The 21,808-nt window shown below is 38.9% G+C and overlaps 1 protein-coding gene across 5 annotated transcripts in view; it reads left to right on the forward strand.

The window, feature by feature from the left end:
- The window catches only part of usp6nl (USP6 N-terminal like), a 250,985-nt gene extending 230,999 nt beyond the window's left edge, over positions 1–19,986 (forward strand). For all 5 annotated transcript variants that reach the window (XM_041203381.1, XM_041203378.1, XM_041203382.1 and 2 more), the window contains one exon: positions 16,706–19,986. In XM_041203381.1, coding sequence (XP_041059315.1) covers positions 16,706–18,192 — 1,487 coding nt within the window. In that variant the 3' untranslated portion in view covers positions 18,193–19,986. The remainder of the gene's footprint in view (positions 1–16,705) is intronic.
- Positions 19,987–21,808: the final 1,822 nt, after the last annotated feature.

Below are 21,808 nucleotides of genomic sequence, written 5' to 3' on the forward strand. Positions count from 1 at the left end.
ACAGTTTGGAGACTGGAGGCAGAGAAGGATTGACTATCAAGCATTCTCTTATATCCCACCTGAAATGTGAAATTATGCCATCTTCCTCCAATTTATGAACAATGTTCAAGTGTTGGATAAGCTTAACCTTGGACAACTTTAACAAATTTAAAACATTTGGGGGGAAAAGAAGCCTTTAGCATGAAACAGCAAACAAAGTTTTTGAAGCAAATTTAGTAATGAGAGTGTTAAATTTGAGGTCAGAGGAGATATTGAGGCCCAGTCAACCAACTAATTTAAAATAAAGGTAGGCCATTCAGGATCAGCTGGTTCATACTTCCAGAGAAGTCTGTAGTTCTGTCATCACAGCATCCAGCAGCATCTTGAACGATTCTAGAGTTGTTGGCACAACTGGCCAACCAAAAGAGCCTTTCAGGATTTATCATTCTTTGTGTGAAGTGCTGTTTCGTGTCATCAGTCAAGTACTTGCCTTTTACTTCTTTATACCCCATATCCTTTTGTGCTCTAATTTAAATTAATGTTTTGAATGAAGCCTCCTATTCCATTGATATCTCATAAACCTGTATAAAATTCCCTCTGAAGCGTTTCCTTTCAGACTGAAAAGCCTGATACTTTCTCCTTTGTCCTGAAAACTGTCCTTCATGACTGTAGGGATCAACTTTATGACCATTTTCTACCTGGCCTGGATGTTTTGTTCAAATTTCAAATCTCCTTTCAGACTGTGTTCTTGAAAGTGTTATGATATGACAGGTGGTAATTGCCAGCCTGACCAAATCACAAAATGAAGCTTAGCCAAGCTATCACTGATTTTGCCATTCGTATTTATTACGAGAAGGTTTGTGCACTAAAGTCAAAAGTAAAGAAACCACTACCACCTTTGGCAATTTTAAATATTAAATTAAAACATTTATTAGCAAAAGAAAAGAAAGCTTAAACACAATATTACAGTTACACAGTTAAATTTAGCCTTACAACATTTCCCAAAAGATTTCTACTTAACTAGATTCCCATAAGAACACCCTTTTGCAGACAACAGCCAAATAGGTTCTTAATCTATAAAACATCCAGTAATATTACTGCAAGGCACCCACTGTAGCTATAAGGGAGGTATTTCACAGCTTCTCTCTCCCTCTCAGTCAACAATGCAACTACAAGGCTTTTAACAAAACCTTGCTTTCTGAAACAAACAAATACTTCTCTGGGGTGGCTAGAGGCTGCTTTTTCACAAGTCTGTTTTACACAATCCACCTTTCAAGATCTCACATGGCCACTCACACCACACAGCTTTCAATTTTTCCTTAAATATATTTTCCCCCTTTTGACATGTAAATCCAATGTTCTGGCTTTGGAATTTACTTTTCCCAGAATATAAAAATCTTTCATGTTGTCCTTATGGCCATTACTTTTAGGGAAAAATAAACTTTGCCGTATTATTTTGCCAGTTGTAAAACATCCAGCCATGTCGCTTTGAAATTCAAACAGTTCACAATTCACTTCTCACTTGTCTCCTTTCCTTATCTGTTTTTACACCTAACCCTTTTGATGATTTAAACATTGGAACCCAAATGTCTTCAGTTTTATTAAGTTAGTCTCTCTCTCTCACTCAGCCCCCACAAGCATGCTTCAGTATGCCACAGTAACATTACGAAAAAATGATATTTCCTTTACAAAAGCAATATTCTGTGATCAGAACTAAATCAAGTATGCAGGATCCAACTTCATCGGAGCTGTAAACAACTTCAACATATCCGCCTCAAATTTATATTCCACTGATTTAGTAACATAACTTGGCATTCTGTTTGCTTTGTTGATTTCCCCTGTCCAGTTGGCATAGTTTACTATTACTCCTAGATTTATTTTCACTCGTATTCTGATTGTAAAACATGGAAGATTAACTGTGGGCTATCGAAGGCAAGAGACAATCATTAAGTTAATTTTGACAGACATGAAAGGTTTTGTCTGAAGGACAGGTGCCTCTAAACTAACACCTGGAAATTTATCTTTTCAGTTCCTCTTTTGACAAATGTGTGCAATCCCCATAAATAGCACACACTGCCAGCCTGTTCATTTTAATCTTTCAGTAAACAGCATATATCAGTGCATTGTGTATAAGTTATTTTATCAGTTCACTTAGAATAAGAACTGAATGCTAAGGCTGTTGCTGTCTTTGATGTACAATATTTAGCAAAACTCACTTTCATATCTCAACTTTATGACAACTGCAGTAGGGAGTATCTTACTGATGGCATCCTTTTTGATTTTCCCTATTTGTGCCAAGGCATATTATGATGGTGCATGAACACCCCTAGTTCAATGGAAATGACACTCCAGGTTGATTGTTTTTGTTTTAATATTATCTGATTTTTAAACCTTTAAACACAATGTGGAAAGCCAAATTTTGGATTTAAGCTGGAAAAGGAGTATGACTTTTTTATTTGTTCGTGGGATGCAAGACTAGCATTTATTGCCTAACCTTAATCACCCTTAAGAAAGTGAGCTGTTGTCTTGAACTGCTACAATCCATATGGTGTAGGTACACCTACAGTGCTATGAGGGAGAGTTCCAGGATTTTGACCTAGCAACAGTGAATGGACAATGGTATAATTCCAAGTGAGTATGGCATGTTGCTTGGAGTAGAGCTTGCAGATGGGCTGTTCCAACGCTCCTGTTCCCCTTGTCCTCCTAGGTGGTAGAGATTGCAGATTTAGAAGGTGCTGTGGAAGGAGGTTTGGCAAATCGCTGCATTTTGTAGATAGTACACACTGCAGCCACAGTGCACCTGTGGTGGCGGTGGTGAATGTTTAAGGTGTTGATGTCATGCAGAAGATGGTAAGATGCAAGGAAAGTTGATAATCCAGCATTTCAATGGGATGCAGAGAGAATTGAAACAGTTTCAGAACTTTATGAATGCATGCCTATTCCGCAATAGTGATAGGCTTGCAACTGGCAATCAATATTATCCCAAATAGCGAATAAATCATTGGTCCTCGGACCATAATGTGTGTAAATGATGACATACACTGTTCTTTTTTAGTGTTGTTTTGAAGAGTTGAGGTTAAAAAGTTATAACTTAGTTGTTTTCCCTGCGATATAGCATAGATATTGGTTTCAAACATTCACCTACCAATAAGTGCTCATGGTAGAGGCTATGTAGGAAAAGCAAACCAAATAATTAAATACAGAAACAAAAACAGAAAATGCTGGAAAAGCTCAGGTCTAGCAGCATCTGTGGAGAGAGAAGCAGAGTTAATGCTTCGAGTCTGTATGACCCTTCTTCAGAACTCTCGGACTCAAAACTCTGTTTCTCTCTCCACAGATGCTGCTAGACCTGCTGAGTTTTTCCCGTGTTTTCTGTTTTTGTTTCAGATTTCCAGTATTTGCTGTATTTTGCTTTTAGTTAATTAAGCACGGTATAGGGTTTTCTTATACAAAGTTGTGGAAAAATTCTAATTATTGAGATAAAGTCGTCATTACTTCTTACAGGCTCCAGTTCTGGGTGGAATTAATATTTCAACTTTGTTTTGAACTAATACAAGCAGAACATCTGCCTTAGTTCCTTGACAATTTGCATTTTACTGGAAATTCTAATTGATTAATATGGCTTTACCAACATGAGACTCTTCTGAAATGATTGAGATTTTAATCTTTTCAATATTTTAAATGTATGGAATGACTGTGCAGAGTATATGAATGTTCTGTAGGCTTCATTAGCTTATTGCATACGTGTGATTATTGTGTAGTTTATGTATATATGCTGAGGTAAGGCTTTGAATACAATTGAGTTGTGATCATTGTAATTCAGCCCTTTTCCAGTAGATGGCAGGGACGTTTGCCCATCAGAGCTTTGGAACAAAAAACTGACAAAAATGTTCATCTATTTTTTCCAAAAATATTCTTTCTTTATAAAATTTGTAGAAGTACATTACAAAACATTTTGACTTAAATTGTAGAAAGTGCAATAAAATTCAACTTGCCTCCATGCAGCATGTTCCACTCTGAAGTATCTCAAAATATTTGTAATACTCTGGATATTTGCAGTTAACGTTCCATGTCAGGCGTACAGCCTGTGGGCAAAATGTTTCAAATTGAAAATTACAGTGCAGTAGAATTCAACTTTTCTCCATACAGCATGTTCCACTCTGGGGTGGCTCATTACAATTTCAATATTCTTGATATTCACAATGTGCTTTCTACGCCAGGTATATAACCCAAGGGTTTTACATAGATTCCAGCCCCTCAGTGTGCTATTGCTGAAAGGCCTTACACAGTGGCCTTTCCCCATTTTGCCTCTGTGACAGCTGCCCCAAACTTTAGTATGTCCCTCAGCACGTAGTACTGGAACTTTGGAATGTGCTGATCGGGGTCGAGGACAACTCTTTGCACTGGAAGACCAGCAAGTTTCAGACAGATTTAAAGAATGTCTTTCATCGCGTTGATGGTCCTCCAACCATGCGTGTGTTCATATGATGTTTGTCTTGGTGTCTGTCCCTGGGGACAGCCCATAGAGCACAGAGTCCTGTGTCATGGAGCTGCTTGGGATGAGCCTTGGCAAAAACCACTGCAACTCTCTTCAGACCTTCTTTGCAAAAGCATTTCAGAAGGAGGTGGACAACAGTACAAAAATGTTCATTATTGCTTTATCTGTTGTTTGATAGCCATTGAAAGCTTGCCAAATTGCTGTCCTTTCTACGTTATATTTTAGTCAATCCACAAACTGGTCAACCTGCTATATTAATTATCATACATTTTTTTTGTTACAAAGACATCCAGCAACGTATTTGAAAGAAGTGGCTTTCAATTTTCCATGCTGTACTTAAAAAATAGAGAATACTGGTTGGGGGAGCGATTAAGCATAATTTAACATGTAATTGAGCTATGTACCTGATCCTCAAGGGTATTGCATTAAAGGTTTTCTACTCGATATTCTGTTAGTGATGCTAGTGGTTTGAATATGTTTGTTTTCATAAAAACGTTTTTTTCCTTTTCACTTTTATTTTGATATGGGGAGGAAAGCATCAACCTAAATGTGAGATGAATGATTTTTATTAACTCACTGAAGTAGGGCTGGCTGTGGGAGCCAGACTGTCTGCATTGGACCAAGGAATAATCACTACTGTGAAAGATCAAAAAGGAATATATGTTGTTAGACCCAGGCAAAGGGATACACACCCCTTGTCAAAGCCAGAGTGGAAAGGTGCAAGTCATATGACATGAACCTCTAGCTGGTGGAACTAATTATGTTGCCTTGCTGTACTGAAAACTCAGTCTGCCATTTTTAACATCTACAAGCAGCAGCCTAGAAAAGGGGCTTTGCCCAGATTGAATGCCTGGCTCCATCTACACTGTTTCTATTGGTACCATTGTCTGTAAGACTGATTCATCTCTGCATGCCTATTTTCTTGTGTGAAGTCAACTCGACTGCAAAAATGAATTATACTGCATCAGGTTTCAGCCTGCGGTCCCCTGTGAAGGGATACCTCATTGGCGTTGGATTCTGGACTTGCATAAAAGAATAATTAATTTCTCTGTGGCCTTTGCCCTGTAAATTTATCTTTCCTCTATCCCTCTTTTACTGTATGAGTGCACAAGCTACATTGCGAGCTGCTCCTGCAAGAATACTTGCTTGAGCAAGAACTTTGCTCACAAGTCTGTTGTGTGGCACTGTATCAAATGTCTTTTGGAAGCTCATATACATGACATCAACAGCATTGCCCTCAATAACCCTCTCTGTTACCTCATCAAAAAAAAGCTAGCTAACTAAACTAGCCCTTTGAGTTCATCCTATCATGAGTTTGCTGTGGGGTTATTCATAGAAATTGGATCCAAGCAAAGCTGAGGGGTTGAGAAATACGCACCACTTATAAAGGGAGGAGTAAATCAAAACCCCTAGTTACCTCATCAAAAAACTCCAAGTTATTTAAACGTGATTTTCCCTTAATAAATCCATGCTGGCTTTCCTTAATTTGTTTATGTGATCGTTAATTTTGTCCTGGATTATTGTTTCCACCCAAGTTAAACTGACTGGCCTGTAGCTGCTGGGCTTATCTTTACTCACTTTTTTGAACAAGGGTGTGACATTTGCCATTCTCCAGTCCTCTGACACCAGCCCTGAGACCTAAGGAAGGCTGAAAAATTATGACCAGTGCCTCCACAATGCCCACTCTCACTTTCCTCAGTACCGTTGGATGCATCTCATCTGATCCTGGTGCTTTATCAGCTTTAAATACAGACAGCCCATCCAATACCACCTCTCTATCAATTCTAAACCCTTTTAGTGACTGAATTTCCTCCCCTGGGTAGTATTTTTTTCCTTGGTAAAGGCAGATGCAAAGCATTTATTTAACACCTCAGTTATGTAGTCTATCTCTCTGCATAAATTCCCTTATTGGTCCCTAATCATCCATCCTCCTTTTACCACCTTTTTCCTATTTATATGCCTATAGAAGATTTTTGGGATCCCCTTTTATGTTGGCTGCCAGTATTTTTTTCATACTCTCTCTTTGCTTTCCTTGTTTGCTTTTTCATCTCCCCGCTGAACCTTCTGTATTCAGTCTGATTCTCAATTGTATTTTCAACCTGACATCCAGTATAAGCATACTTTATATTAATTTCCTTCTCTTTTGCCATCCAGGAAGCTCTGGCTTTGTTTGCCCTACCTTTCCCTTTACGGGATTATCTTGACTGTGTCCAAACTATCTCCTCTTTGAAGATAGCCCATTGTTCAGCTGCTGTTTTTCCTGTCAACTTTTGACTCCAATTAATTTGGCACAGATATGTTCTTTCTTCATTGAAGTTGGCTTTCCCCTAGTTAATTATTCTTACCCTGGGTTATTCATTGTCCTTTTCCATAGCCTAAATCTTAGGATACAATGATCAACATCCCTTACATGTTCTCCTACTGTCACTTAATCCACTTCATTCCAAGAACCAGGCTGAGCAGTACTTGTGTTTTTGTTGGACTGGAAACGTACTGCTGTCAAAAACTTTCCAAAATACACTCTAGGAATTCATACCCCTCTCTGCTTTTTACACTACCATTATTCCAGTCTATATTCTGGAAATTCAATCCATTATAACTATCCTATAATTTTTGCACCTCTGTAATTTCCTTGCAGATTTGTTGCTTTGCATCCTTCCCAATAGTTGGTGACTTAGAGACCATACCAAGCAATGTCATTGTACTTTTTTTGCTCTTTAGCTCCCTCTTTTTCCAGCACTGCAATGCTGTCCCTAATCAATACCACCATTCTTCCCTCTTTTCTCCCTTTCCTATCTTTCCTGAACACCACCTATATAGGGATAGTTAACACCCAGTCCTGCCCTTCTTGGAGCCAGGTCTCCGTTATAGCCACATCGTCATATTTGTACATGGCATTCTGCATCTGTAACTCACCAGTCTTATTTACGACACTCCGTGCATTCACATACATGCATAGTAACCCTGATTTAGACTTTATAGCTTTCTCTCTTACTCTGCCTCCACCTATTAACTTACTATTCCTTATTCTTGTGCTATCTATCTCTTCGAGTATTCTGTGCACCTTAGTATTCCTCTCTGATATTATCCCCTGGTTCCCACAGCCTTGCCAAGTTAGTTTAAATACCCCCCACCCCCCACAGCACCAGTAAAACACCCCACAAGGAATTCAGTAACTCAGTCCAGGCTCTATTTCGGTGCAACCCATCCGGACTGTACAGACCCCATCTCCCCCAGAGCCAGCCCCAATGTCCTAAGAATCTAAAGGCCTCCTCTTGCACCATCTTTCCAACCACACATTCATCTGCTTTATCCTCCTATTTCAATACTCACTTGCACATGGTACTGGGAGTAATCCGGAGATTACTATTTTTGAGTTCCTGCTTACTAACTTCCTACCTAATTCCCTGACTGCAGGGCCACATCATTCACTCTACCGATGCCGTTTGTACCTCTGTGGGCCACAACTTTTGTTCACACGCTTTCCTCAGTACTACACTGTGCAGCTGCTCAGTGACATCTTTGACTCTAGCACCAGGGAGGCAATGTACCATCCTGGATTCCGGTCTGCAGCTGCAGAGATGCCTATCCATTCCCCTAACGATTGAATCACCTATCACTATTGCTCTTCTTGTCTTCCTTGCACTCCCAAGATGCACCATCACTCTCATCAGTATTCACTAAATACTGTACTCCTGCAGTACCTGCCTGTTTCTACTTGACTGTTTAGTGGTCACCCATTCCTCCTCTCTGCATACTCTTAAGCTGCGGGGCAACCACATCCATAAACCTGCTATCCACAAAGCTCTCGACCTCACTTATGTACCACAATGATACCATATGCTGCTCAAGCTGTGAAACCCAGAGATCAAGCTACTGCAACTCCTGACACTTACTGCACAAATAGTTATCCAGGACAGCACGGGAAGCATCCTGGAGTTCCCAAATAGCACAAGATGTGCACTTTCGAGGTCTGAGCAGCCCTGCCATTCTCTATTAATAAACTTGCTACTTATAATAAATCTTATTATTGTAAATAAACCTTACTAATATGAATAAATGCTGATCAACCTTACTAATACTTAATACACTTTACCAGTAGTGATATGCCTATTTTTAAAAAAAGAAAGAGAAGACTCATCAGTTTATTACCTAGTTTAAATAAACAAATGGGAAATACCGTGATTTTTCTTTCTGAATGCAGGCTCTGACTAGCTCCTGGCAGTGGCAGCTAGCTGTTTTGTACTCTGCTCCTGACCTTGCTCTTTCTCGTTGCTCCAACTGAACCTTCACCTTCTGTGCACTGTATCCCATTCCTGTTCGGCCTCTTTCCTGCTGCTCACTGACTGAACTCTCACCTCTACCCGCTGTCTTCTACCCCTCTCCTGGTCTCGCTGCTCTGACTGAACTCTCACCCTCTCCAGGTTGTCTTGTATCCCACTCCTGTTCTCACTCTTTCCTGCTGCTCCGACTCTAAAATAGTGCCATGGGATCTTTTGCATCCACCTGAGCAGGCAGATAGGGCCACAGTTTAACATCTCTCCTGAAAGACAGCATATCCAACAGCACAATGTTCCTTCAGTACTACACTGAGCGACCAGCTTAAATTTATTTTTGTGCTCAAGCCCTGGGGGGGACTTGAACCTTGAACATTGTGATTGAGGTGAGAGTCTGACCAAATGAGCCAAGCTGCTGCAAAGGTTCATCTGGGGTTTGAACCTGTGACCTCTCCCATATTAATTCATTGAAAGCTCCTTAGTAAGAACCCTACCCTGAGATCGATGAGGTGCATTCTTCTAATTTTCTTTTTACATTTGGTGGCTAGCCTATGAAAAATGCGGTACAAGAATATCCTATTGCCTAGATTTATATTTATAACTTCGCTTTTCCTCGGTTTTTTCGGGAACCACTGCAACAATTAGAGTGACATTTTCATTGTGTGTATGGGCATGGAACTGGATTTTCACATTTAGTAGGACAGCATCGAGGGCAGCTAATCAATGAGCAGCTTGCTTAGGGGACCCACAAAGAAGTTGACTTCTGATGTCGTCGTACTCTAGAGGTCACGCCATTTACTTTTTGAGACTGCAGTTGATGGTGCATAGTCAGCAGTACTCCGTCAAAGCAAAAAGAGCGATTGTGTCAAGTGCTAGTATTGTTTTGTCCTAATAGTTTAACATGGTTTGTAATTAGGTTAATCTTTTAAAGGCTTCCCAAGTAATGGTAGTGTTGATTTTGTGTCTTGGTAAACTATGTAGTTGGTAAGGCTGTACTGTATTTTTTGATTCATCTGTGACCAAAAGCTGTGTTGTCATCTGGATAATCCATTGAGTACTTCAGTTCCTTACTATGACTGATCAAAATTCGTATTATGCCTGAAAAAGTCATAGTGCATAGACTTTGACAAATGACTTTTGCTAATCAAAGAGCCACCAGAAAGTGAAATGTTCATTTAGCCTGTGTTTCAAAATAATAATTCATGAATTAATACTTTAAAATTCACTGTATGGCTAATACTTTGTCAACTTGTATTAAAATATATTGAAGTATATTTTTAAATATTTATTGAAGTTATCCCACTTTGTCTGTTGATGGCAATTATTGATTGGTGTAGAATACCAAATGAGTTTTGAAGTTTAAGATGAACTTCGAAGTTGAAAAACTTTCTCTGATTAGGTTTTCATGAACACAATACTTTGACAAGTATTTGAGAGATTGTTTCTGCATCATAACTGATCTCTTGCTTCCTTTCTACCTTAGTTCTATTGTTTTCTTTCTTTTCTCCTCATTGGCAGATATCAAACGTCTCACTCTGCCCGGGGGCCACTTTCACTTATTCAGCAGCAGTTGGTGGGGCAACAAATCACAATTGGTTTTTTTTTGGTGTTTCGCTGGAAGCTGGTGTGGCAAAATAGGGTTCAAATTTTCCCACATTTATGAAATTCTGATTATGAAAACTTGAGGCTAGCAAACATCTGTGTCTTCCAGCGAGGGTATTGTCAAAACAGTTGCTAATGTTTATACGCAAATTGTATTTGACAATTCATGGTAAGGGTGTGCTAAATTCTTGTCCTCGGGTTACTTGCATTTTCCAAAATCTCTGGATTTATTGATTCGGGTGCTAAAATTAATGCCCTTTTGAAGTTTTCAAAATGCAAAGGTGATGTTTGTCTCAGGAGATTAGTATAATTGAAATCTTATTTATCTATTTTAGTACAAAATATTCTAAACCAGAATTTCTTAATAGAACAGAAGATCGTAAGAAACAGGAGCAGGAGTTGGCCATTTGACCCATCAAGCCTGTTCTGCCATTCAGTAAAATTTTGGCTGATCTGATTGGGACTTTAACTCCATTTTCCTGTCTGTGCCCCTTAACCCTCAACTCCCTTGCTGATTAAAAAATCTGTCTAACTCGGTCTTGAATGTATTCAATGACACAGCCTCCACTACTCTCTGAGGAAGAGAATTTCAAAGTCTATTGACCGTCTGAAAGAAGATATTCCTCCACATCTTCATCTTAAATGAAAGACCCTTTATTTTGAAACCGTACTCCCTAGTTCCACTTGCCCCCACCTGGGGAGACAGTTTTTTTTTAAAGAGTTCTTTAGTATTTTTAAAGGACAAGGTTTCTGGTTAATTCCTGGTTTATCGTGAAAGGGACTAAATTAAGCTCATGGGACATTTTCTGGGAGTTAAAGGTTGCTTCAAAAATGTTCCAGGTCTTCAGGATAACCTATTTTCTAAGTAATAGAATCCGAAATTTATGGTGTTTTGTAAAGACCGTCATATTGCACTGGAGAATAGAATGTTTAATTTCTTCCAGATAAACTCCAGGCACACACACGTGCAGAGTAAACTGAATTTAATAAATCGAAATTGTAATAAGAGGCCAGCTACACCGGTTATTTCTTTCCTCCTTTTTCTTTCTCTCCTTTCTAGCTCTTACTCTTTCTTTTGATTTCTTTTACGTTCCTTTTTTCTCTCAATGTAAGTTAGAGTATAAACCTAAATCTGTGGGTAAGACTATTGATGTTGGACATTGACACTCAGTGTCAGAGAGTGGGGCGTTTGTCCCTGGCAATTTATAGCTGTACTAAGAGAAAACTGCTGGAGAAAGCCACATCAGGCAGAAAATTGATATTGGTTAATAAATTTATACATGTAGTATTTTGAAGTTCATAAAGGGCACATAATACTCAGATAATTACAGTTTTCATACAAATGACCCATTATCACGAATCTTCCCACTCCACGTTTGCTTGTATTTGAGGGCAAGGGTGGCTAAGCTCTGGGCGCAGTTTGGTCCTTAATTTCACAAAGGAGTACTGACCCACTGATATTCCTGGCAATCCAAATCTGTTTCATAATTCGTAGATTTTGATACAAAATTCCATTAATGTGGGAAAAGGGTATATGAAATCATGCATGGCCACATTGAACGGGGCATGGCTTTTTCTCCCCTTTTTGGATGCAGCTCCCTTATGTTGCTTTCACACATGAGAAAGATCCACCAGTTGCAGCAATTAATGTTTCACTGTTGTTAGCTTCTCCTGCAGCCACTTTGTTGCATATCTTCTGTGTGTTTTACTGTCAAGTTCATGGATTGCCCAGAAAAAAATGAAAAGAATTTGTTTGCCCTTCTGTTAAAAATGTACCAATTTGAGTAATGATTGACAGATTTGGCATCGTGTGAATATCTGGTTTTTAGCCTTCGGTACTGCTATCGCTATGTGTTATTGTCAGTTTGAAGGTGTATGGTTATGAAGTTCATATTACATATTACAAGTTAGTTATAAATAAAATACGTAACATGACATGGCATCCTTCCTTTAGTATTAAAAAATATTTTCTCAAATTAATGCTTTTGGATTTGACAGATCTTTCATCACAAAGATCTTAATTGTCCATTTGTGTCTGACGCCTCATAGACAACTTATTTATTAAAACATTTTAAGAAATGCATTCAAAAATGTGTTTGATTATTAACTTAGTGATGGAGCAAAATATGCTTTCCTCATAATTTATTCAATCTCCCCTTAAGAGGATTTGTTGTCAACTCACTAGGATGGTATCCAGAGATGCAAAGGTTCTTAAAACAGTTCACATTTGTCTTTTCATAATCATAAAAGAGCCCAAGGAGCTTCATGGTATGAAATCGGGCCCTAGCACAAGCCAGAGGAAGCTAAGGGAGACTTGCATGATAGGTTAGGTTTAGGAGAATCTTGAAGTTAGGGTGGGATTTTGGGTAGCAAAATAGCTGAAGGTTTTCCCATTGTTGGTAAAACACTGGGGGACTGTGGTTGGTGGGGGATGGCGTGCAGGACAGAATGCACTGCTTCAAAAAGATGATGGCTCGGATTTTGCAGTCAGTAACAACGTTGCCATTGACTTAAAGAAAGCTGCCCACAAAGATCCAGCAATCTGTGATGTGGATTTCACCTTTCTTAACATTTGTTTGATTCTAGCACCAAGTCGAGGCATTCTTCAGGCATTCAGTCACAATGATGTCATCAAGCAGGCTAAACAGCCAATCATATTGAAAAATTGTCAAACCACAAACCAGGAAATAAAGTACACGGACTATCATTCAATTTTAAAGAAGTTTAGAGTGAATTAATCATTAGGACATACACATGTGAATAAAGTGGAAGCTGAAATATTGTTTAGAAAACTTAAATTGTCGTATTTAAAAACCTGTGAAATTTTTATCATGCTGGAATTTGACATTTCACAAATATAAAATCCTGGGGCAGGCAGGTTGGTTAGCAGGAATTGCTATTTGGTACTCGATTAAAAGCCCAGTCACACATCATTCAACAAGGCGTAACTTGTTCAGGGTTTTATTTTACAGGACTATTACAGTGTAAAAGGAGGAGTTGACATTATTTTAAGTGATGTCTAAAGATTGTCATCTTGTGGTAACTTTATCACACTCTGTGAAAGAGCAGGGAATCACCAATAACAACTTCTGGATTTTTGTGTTTAACTGCATATGTGCACATGCCAGAAATTGCTGTCAGTTTCACAGTTGGAACAATGGCTGACCAGCCATCATTACAACTGTAAATTCCAGACCAATTTTTCCGCCCTCCTTAAAATGATGCATTGGAGCTCCTCTGTAATCACCACTCTGAATTGACCAATGAGTAAGGTGTTTGAGAGCACCACTGATGGATTCATTTTCTTTTCACTACCTCAGATTGGTGGGTCTGCAGGTAAGTCTGGTTGAGATGAGGCTCATGCCATGCAGGGAATAATTAATATTCTGTCTTAAACAACAGCAGCCATTCAGTGCACTGAAACACTGCTGATTGGCTTCCAAAATCTCTATTTAGTTTAATATTTTATAGAATGTTGGTGTGTCTAATTTACCTGATTTTATATTACCTAGTGTCAGGCAAAGCAACAAGTACAATAACAAAATCATTTGCCCTAGTATTTCATATAATTCCACAGTGTGTCAGCCAAGGGGTTTGAGAGCATAGCCACTAACATTCTACTGTAACAATATTTTTTTTTTACAGGGCAGATGTTAAGAGTTGCAGCAACAAGTGTAATAATTTATTTAATATTTGTGAATATACAACTTGTATCAAAATGTCTGAAAAACTCTTCAAGATGAATTATTTCAAACTGACATTTATGTAAGGTAGCCAAGCACCAATTTTGCCCCATCGCAATTCCACAAACAGGCACTGAGGCCCATGAACAGTTTATCTGGCGGTGTAATGGATGCTGAACACTTTCTGGAGATGCATTTTATTTGATTTTTGTCATGAAATTCAGTTAATCATTACCTTAACATAAGGGATTGTTGCCATTTACTGGATATTTTTTATGGTTTTAATTCCCTCTTATATTACATAACTGGCCTATTGTCAGTAAGTGCTTATCGGCTTTTTGGTCATGGAGGGTAACACAGAAGAGTTCAGTCGTATTCTTGTTCTTATGTCTGAACTTCACACTTTTACACTTTACACAAAGGACCAATGAATAACTTTCAAGGATGGACTCCCAGCTGATGTGATTTATTTTTGTTGTTTGCCTTCCCTAGACCTGGAGGTCAATTGTAGCACCCTGACCATTAAGATTAACTCAACCAGCACAATCTGTCAAAACTTGTATCATCTTGGCTTTTAATGCTCAGTACCACACTATACCATGTATTTACTCACCAAGTTACAGCGCAAGCTTGAAGCATGATATATCTCCATGATGTAGAGTGAAATGAAACTCAAATTTACTGTGCTACATAATTTACAGCACTGGGTTTGGTCAAATAGTGTGATTTTTATTTCATGCAAGTTTGCTTCCAATTGCCTGCCCTAAGTTTTGTATGAATAATGCAAACTCACCTAAAGCCAAATAAAACTGCCCCCCTTAAACTTTACTTGTATATTTTAAAGAACACATTTTGGTATGTATTTCAATGTGGTTGTACATTTGAGGATTGAAAGATTCTGATGAAACTTTGCTTTCAAGCTTCATAGCCTTTCAGTCCTTCAGTGTATACCACAATGTATTATGTGTTAGCTTATATGAGATAGTTGTAGCATTAAGGATATGATTGAAACATTTCAGATGATAAATGCAAACAGTCTATGGCATAGAAATGTAACTACATGTTTGAAACGTTGGAGAATTTTGTAAACTCCCTGGGCCCAGATTTTCTCCATGATGGCAGAGTTTTCTGTTGTGGCGAAACAGTTGAAATGTCACACGCCCAAAAATGGCATTTTCTATTTTCCTGGGGACAGGATTGGAGTCAGGCTGGAGTCCACAGATGCGCATTTTACAGAAGCAGCTGACCTTTTAAAGTGGGATTTTGGTAGCCCAGAAATGTGAAACCTACCATGTGCAGATTAGACCAGGTAAGGACTGGTCTGAACTTGGTAGGTTCGTTAGGATAGCCAGGGCACCCCTATGGTGAGGAACCATTTGAATGTATTCCCAGGGCACGTTTGGGAGAGGTAAGGCGCTCTTTGGGATTGTTAAAAGTAAACATTATTGTGCATAAAAAGTGCATAAACTCATTGACAGCTTGGACAGTCAGTTCCAAAGAACTGCCAAGTTGTCAAAGAACTATCAAAACTCATCAGAACTGTCAAAGCTGTCAACAGTTTTAACTCTGCTGGACTTAAATTTATTTTCAAAAAGCCTGGGATTCAAAAAGAATTGGTGCTTTATTTCATTCTTCCTGTTGACAGAAGCCTGAGGGCTTTCAGAATAGGATTTGTGCTGCAATGACTAATTTTACAAACTAACATTATCACAGTGTGGTGCCTGTTAAGTGAGTAGTTTGGTTGACAGCTCCAAGTGGTTATAGAATAGAAATATTTGTTTTCGTAAGAAATTAGTTGAAGTGATTTCTATGTATTGAATGATTTAACAATGAGTTTTTTTTTTGTTGAAAACAGTGATATAATCAATAGATACACAACTTTATTTTACATCAGCATGGCTCCTGAGGTTTGCCCATGGTGGATACTAGATGAGTTAGCATGGAGGGGGCAAGGGCAAAAGCTGATGGGTGAGGACATGGGTTAGGGGCTACAAAGGGCTCTGGAGATGTGGGGGGTGGCATAGGGGATATGAGGGTCCATGAGGTTGGATAGAGGGCATGTGTTAACATAGGGGGCATGAGGGGCCATGGAGGATGGGTAAAGGGCAGAGACTGGCATGGGTGGGGCATGGGGAGTATATGGAGGGGTGAGGTTGGAGGGCTGATTTTGTTTTAATCATTTTTTAAATTAAACTCAACAAAGTGCCGAAGCACAGAGGCAGGCCTTACCCCCAACCCTGCCTCCACACCCGGCAGCCTCTGCACTCGTTCCGGAGGTGACGGGCCCGACTTCTAATCTAGCCCCCTTACCCCAGAACAAAAGTCAGAACTACGGGCTGCCATTTTTTAAAGATTGGGTTTGCAGAGCTGGGAATTCTCCTGTCTCTGCGCATCTGACCCAGGAGTGAAAATCTGGGCCTTAGTTTTCTGGTGGGGGAAGGGGAAAAGAAGAAAGAGAATTTCAGTTTGAAGGCTCACTGTTAGGAAGGTCTGTATGAATTAAAAAATGTTTGACATAGTATGTACTTCCCCTGTTAATATTTGTAATCTGTTAACATACATATGAAAAGAAAATATGTCCATCCATATCATAATTAGAAATGTGAACTTGAAAATGAAATATCTGCAATGTTTTCTAAATACTGTACTCCAATTTGAATTTTCAGGTAAACCTGAAGAATTTCCACAAAAATCACTTGGCCAGGTATCTGTGGAGCACCAAGAACCACCTGTTCGCAATCACATGATCAACGGACAGAACAACACAGCTAAAGTAGGACCTTCAGCATCAAGGAAAAAAGACAGAAAGACATCACCAGAAAAACTGCTGGAGAAACAACCTGACAACAGGCATGGAAAGAGCACTTTGGAAAAGCCAACTAGTAAATCACATAGGGTGGAATCTTTGGAAAATCAAGGAGGCAGAGTGAAAGTCCTGCCGGATCTTGATGTGAAAAAACAGCATGGGCTACCACCACAGCATGCATTAGCGTATGGCAATCCTAAACAACTTAACAATGCTACTGCTAACCAGAACTCAAATGCTAACCCAACTGTTAAGAAGGATTTTACACCCAAGTGGAACAAACCTTCAGGTTTAAAAATTTCAGAAGCAACTTCAAAACATTCTATGGATGGCAAGGGCAGAACTGGAAGCTATAATGCACCAAGCTCCCCATCCAGTCCAGAGGAGACATTTGTGGGTAGAGCAAAAGCACTGATTATTGAGGTTGGTGAAACAAAAAGAGATTCAAATGCTTCACAATACGACAATGTTCCTGGGGTGGATCATGAATATGAAAATCGTGCTGAGGAGATGGCGGAAGACAGAGAGCATGGGGTAACGCAAAATAATGCTCTCGCTCGAGAAACCACGTTGAAAAATACCAGCCCTTCGAAGCTGTTGCCTGCTCCGTTATCAAGCAATGTCAGTGCAAATTCTCAAGCAAGACCTCCAAGGACTCATTCTGGATCAGTAAGCTCCAATCAAAGACCTTTAATAAAGCGGCAGCCTTCTTTGCCACCATCCTACACTAGCCCTCCTGGGTACCATGGTAGCCTCCCACAGTACTCACCCACCAGATCTAAAGACATGCCACAGTACAGTTACAATTTGCCTGGAGGTCGAACAAATCATGACAATAGGCCATATGGTACAAAGCAAGCACATTTGCCAGACTACCAAGAGAATAGAATGAACTACACTATTACCCGCCAATTTTCTAATTCTTCACAGGCATTCAGAACTGCGGCACAACCTTTAGACCACAGCGGACAATATGATTCAGTGAACACAACCAACTATATAAGGCATCCAGCTCCTTATGAAGGTACACAACTTCATTCACCAGAATACCAACAGCATTACACAAGAAGACAAGAGCAATATGAACAACACTGGAATCAGGAAACTGACATAAGGTACAGAAGAAATATGCAAGGATCACCCAGTTTTCGAAATGCACAGCACACTCCTGTCCCAGAGTTTAGCTACCAAAGTGTGGCTTCACCTGGCAGCAATATATATAATAGAACTTTGCCATATCCTGATCCACATGCGCAAACAAGATATCCAAATACTCCATTTGGTCCCCAATATTATGGAAAGCCTCAGACAGATAGAAGAGCCATCCCAGAATCAGTATTGCTTTGAAACACTGGCTGCCCCCTTTTTAAAAGTGATGTGAACAGTGTTAAAATAGAAAATCTCTGACTTTTAAAATATATCTGTATTTAAGAAGTCAAACAATAGAAAAGTTTGTAGCATAGTTTAAAATTTTGGGTGAGGTTTCTAATTTAGAAAATTTCCAAGCAAAGTAAGCTGGCAGTATTTCTCCAGTACATCTGGTTACCAGAATTTACAAAACTAAAGAAAGCCACCAACCAAAACTGAGCACCAGCCCCTTCATCTGAAGTTATTTGAGCATGTACTGGTGGTGATCTAGTGCCAACAAGCAGTGAGATTTGAACCCATTCGGACAGCAGATTGAAGCATGCATCAAGTGATGTTCTGCAAGGTTCCTGATCTCTAAGATTTTTGAGGGATTGACTTGCAATCTGTCGTCATCTTCTCACTATCCAGCTCAGTCCTGGAATTGTTAATGTGTAACCCTGACATGCAATTTTTAAAAAAATAGGTTTATTCAGCAATATTCGTTGCAGTTTTTTGGCCTCAAGTCCAAGAGTACGCTGAGAATTTCCCCATGTCACTTTTGTGATCTCATGTTTCATTATTTCCCTTGGGCCTGCCCAGGCAGTTAAATTGTCAGCAACAAAACTAATCATGTACTTTCTAACTATGCTTACACGGAAATGTTGAGTGCATGGAGACCAGTGCCATCACATTTGAGCTAAATTAATAGGGGGAAAAACATATACTACAGATGAAATACAACATAAAACCACACAAATTTTTGTAATGTTAGTGCACATTGATTTTCACATCACTTTTAATTGTGGCCAGGTGCATCATGGCAGATGATTTGTCCAAAATAAGTTTCATTGTAAAGTAAATTAATGTTTTACCCTTTGAATGTAAATTACACCCACATGCATTTGAATGCATTAACAGGAATTATTTTCCCTCCAGTATTTCTAAAACATTATTAAATGACAGGAACTATCCTGCTAGGTCAAACCATATGATTAACACATTCTCTTGTTTTTGATTGAAAGTTAAAATGATATCGATGGATTTCTGAGCTGCAATGAAGTGGGTTTTTGGACCAGTTTGCTTTGGATTCATGTCTGCAGGTTTTTGTTTCATTTTCTAATGATGCCCAACTAATTTCTGGAAATCTAGTTGTATCCCATAATGTAAATGTCATATTGATTTTTTAAAAAATGGTTTTAACTAGAAAGGTGCAGAAAATATAGGCTACAGATTGGGCCTACGTTTGCAGGCAGATTGGGTTGGGGTTTAAAATATTTCAGAGTAGGAAAACACTGAAAGAACATTTAAATTAACTAAACACTGATTCAAACATGATTATCAACTGACTGACTATGTATGTAAAACAACACTACTGTGTGTATATGTATATGTGTATGTATATATTATATACACAAATCAAATGTGGAAATTAAATTATCAGTTTATCACTTAGAGACATTCTGACCTGAATAAATTGAAAACATTCACTTCCTGCTCAACTTTTCGCTTGATGGAACAATCGCAGAAAAACCCAAGTAATAATGTTGAAATATGTAATTTTTTGTAATAATCCTTTAAGTCTTAATCATGAGTCTTTAAAACAGACACTGGCTGTATAGTATACTTAAATGAGATGGAGCAACTGAAACCTGCTATCTGAAATATATGTATCAGCATTGGTAAATACTGTAGAATTTATATATTCACGCTATTTTCCTAAGTAATCTGCAGCAGTTTTATAGCTGTGTATTCTATTTTAATGTGACTGTACCTTTTTAAAGTTACAAAAAATAATTTGAACAAGATTGGTTTCTTGTGTTTTACTATTAATGGAGTGTTTTTCTTTGACATCCATGGTAACATTCTTCTTTTGATTCTCATGGAAAACATGGGTGTTTCAAGGTAGCTCTGCATCCTGAGTTTAATATTACAGGTTATTTGACCAATTGCTTTAGTATTATGCTTCAGATCGCCACATAACTTGCATAAATAAATTCTAGCCTATGAGCCCTTAGATCTTTAACTCTTGTTATGTAGAACATAATTGAAGTTTTTGGAGTTATGAAATGAGTTGATTAGACTTCCTGAAGGCTTTTGATAAGGTTTGTGCAAATGATTATATTACCAAGAGTGAGAGCATTGGAATTGGAGGTAACCTTTTTGCATAGGTTGGTAATTGGTCAGAAGCTATGAGACCAGGATGGAAGATAAAGGGTTAATTCTCTAATTAACAGAATGTGACCTGAATATGCAGGGATCTGCACTGGGGCTTCTGCTTCTCCTGTATATTAATGATTTGGATAAAGGAACAGAGAGATGCATGTCTAAATTACGGATCGCTGGAGGAGATCAAACTACCTTCCCTTGATATTCAATGATGTTACCCCATCATTGACATATTGGGAGTTACCCAGAAACTCAACTGGACCAGCCATGTAAATACTGTGGCTACTTGAGCAAAGGTTGGATATTTTGCAGTGGGTGGCTTACCTTCTGATTCTCCACCACTTAAAGGGTGCAGGTCAGGAGCGTGATAGAATGAATACCCTCCACTTGCCTGGCTGCAGCAACACTTGAAGCTCAATACTATCAAAGATAATGGAGTCCACTTGGTCAGTGGTCCACTTGTTAACTTAAACTTGGCGAACTGTGGTTACAATATATGCTATCTGGAGGATTCATGCAATTCTCCAAAGCTTCTTGAATAGCACTTTCCAAACACGCAAGCTCCACCATTTGGAATGACAAAGGCAACAGATGACTAGGAACACTATCACTTCCAAGTCTCTCATCATCACGACTTGGAAACACATCACCATTTCTTCATAGGCCCTGGGTCAAAATCTTGAGAATTTCTGCCTGATAGTACTTTAGAGGTACCTTTATAGCATGGAATGCAACAGTTCAAGAAGACGACTCACCACCACTCTCTGGAGGGTAATTAGGCATTGGCAAGAAATTATAGCCTTGCTAGCAACACCCACATCCTCTCTTGCCTCTGAGACTCAAGATTGTGGTTTCAAGCCCCTGGACTAAAACACAAAAATCAAGACTGATACTCCAGTGCAGTCCTGTGGGACCCTTTCATTGTTGGTGCCATCTTTATAATGAGATGTTAAATCAAAGCCACACCTGCCCCCTTAGGTGACAGTAAAAGATTCTTTGGCACCATTTTGAAGAAGAGCAGAGGAGTTATCTCTGGTGTCCTGGCCACTATTTATCCCTTATTCAACAACACAAAAACAGATTATCTTATTATCACATTGCTATTTGTGGACGTTTGCTCTAAGCAAAAAAACAGCTGCTTTGTTTCCCACATTAAGACAGCAACTACATTTCAAATGTACTTCATTGGCTGTGAAGCACTTTGAAACATCCAGTGGTCATGAAAAGTACTATACAAATGCAAGCATGTCTTTCTTTCAAAATGAATTGTTAAAAATGGCCTACTCCTTTTCTCGAGTAAAATAGTATCACGATGAACGTGTTTCCTTTTGCAGGATTAACTGTTGTTGTCCTAGGCATATCATTGATTACAATCTTCCTGAAACTTGTTGCCTGTACACAAGGGCATGCCTCCAATTAATTTCCCATTAGGCAGGTGGTTACTTCCTAT

This window comes from Carcharodon carcharias, chromosome 13 (assembly GCF_017639515.1).
Source record: "Carcharodon carcharias isolate sCarCar2 chromosome 13, sCarCar2.pri, whole genome shotgun sequence".
NCBI classification, from domain to species: Eukaryota; Metazoa; Chordata; class Chondrichthyes; order Lamniformes; family Lamnidae; genus Carcharodon; species Carcharodon carcharias.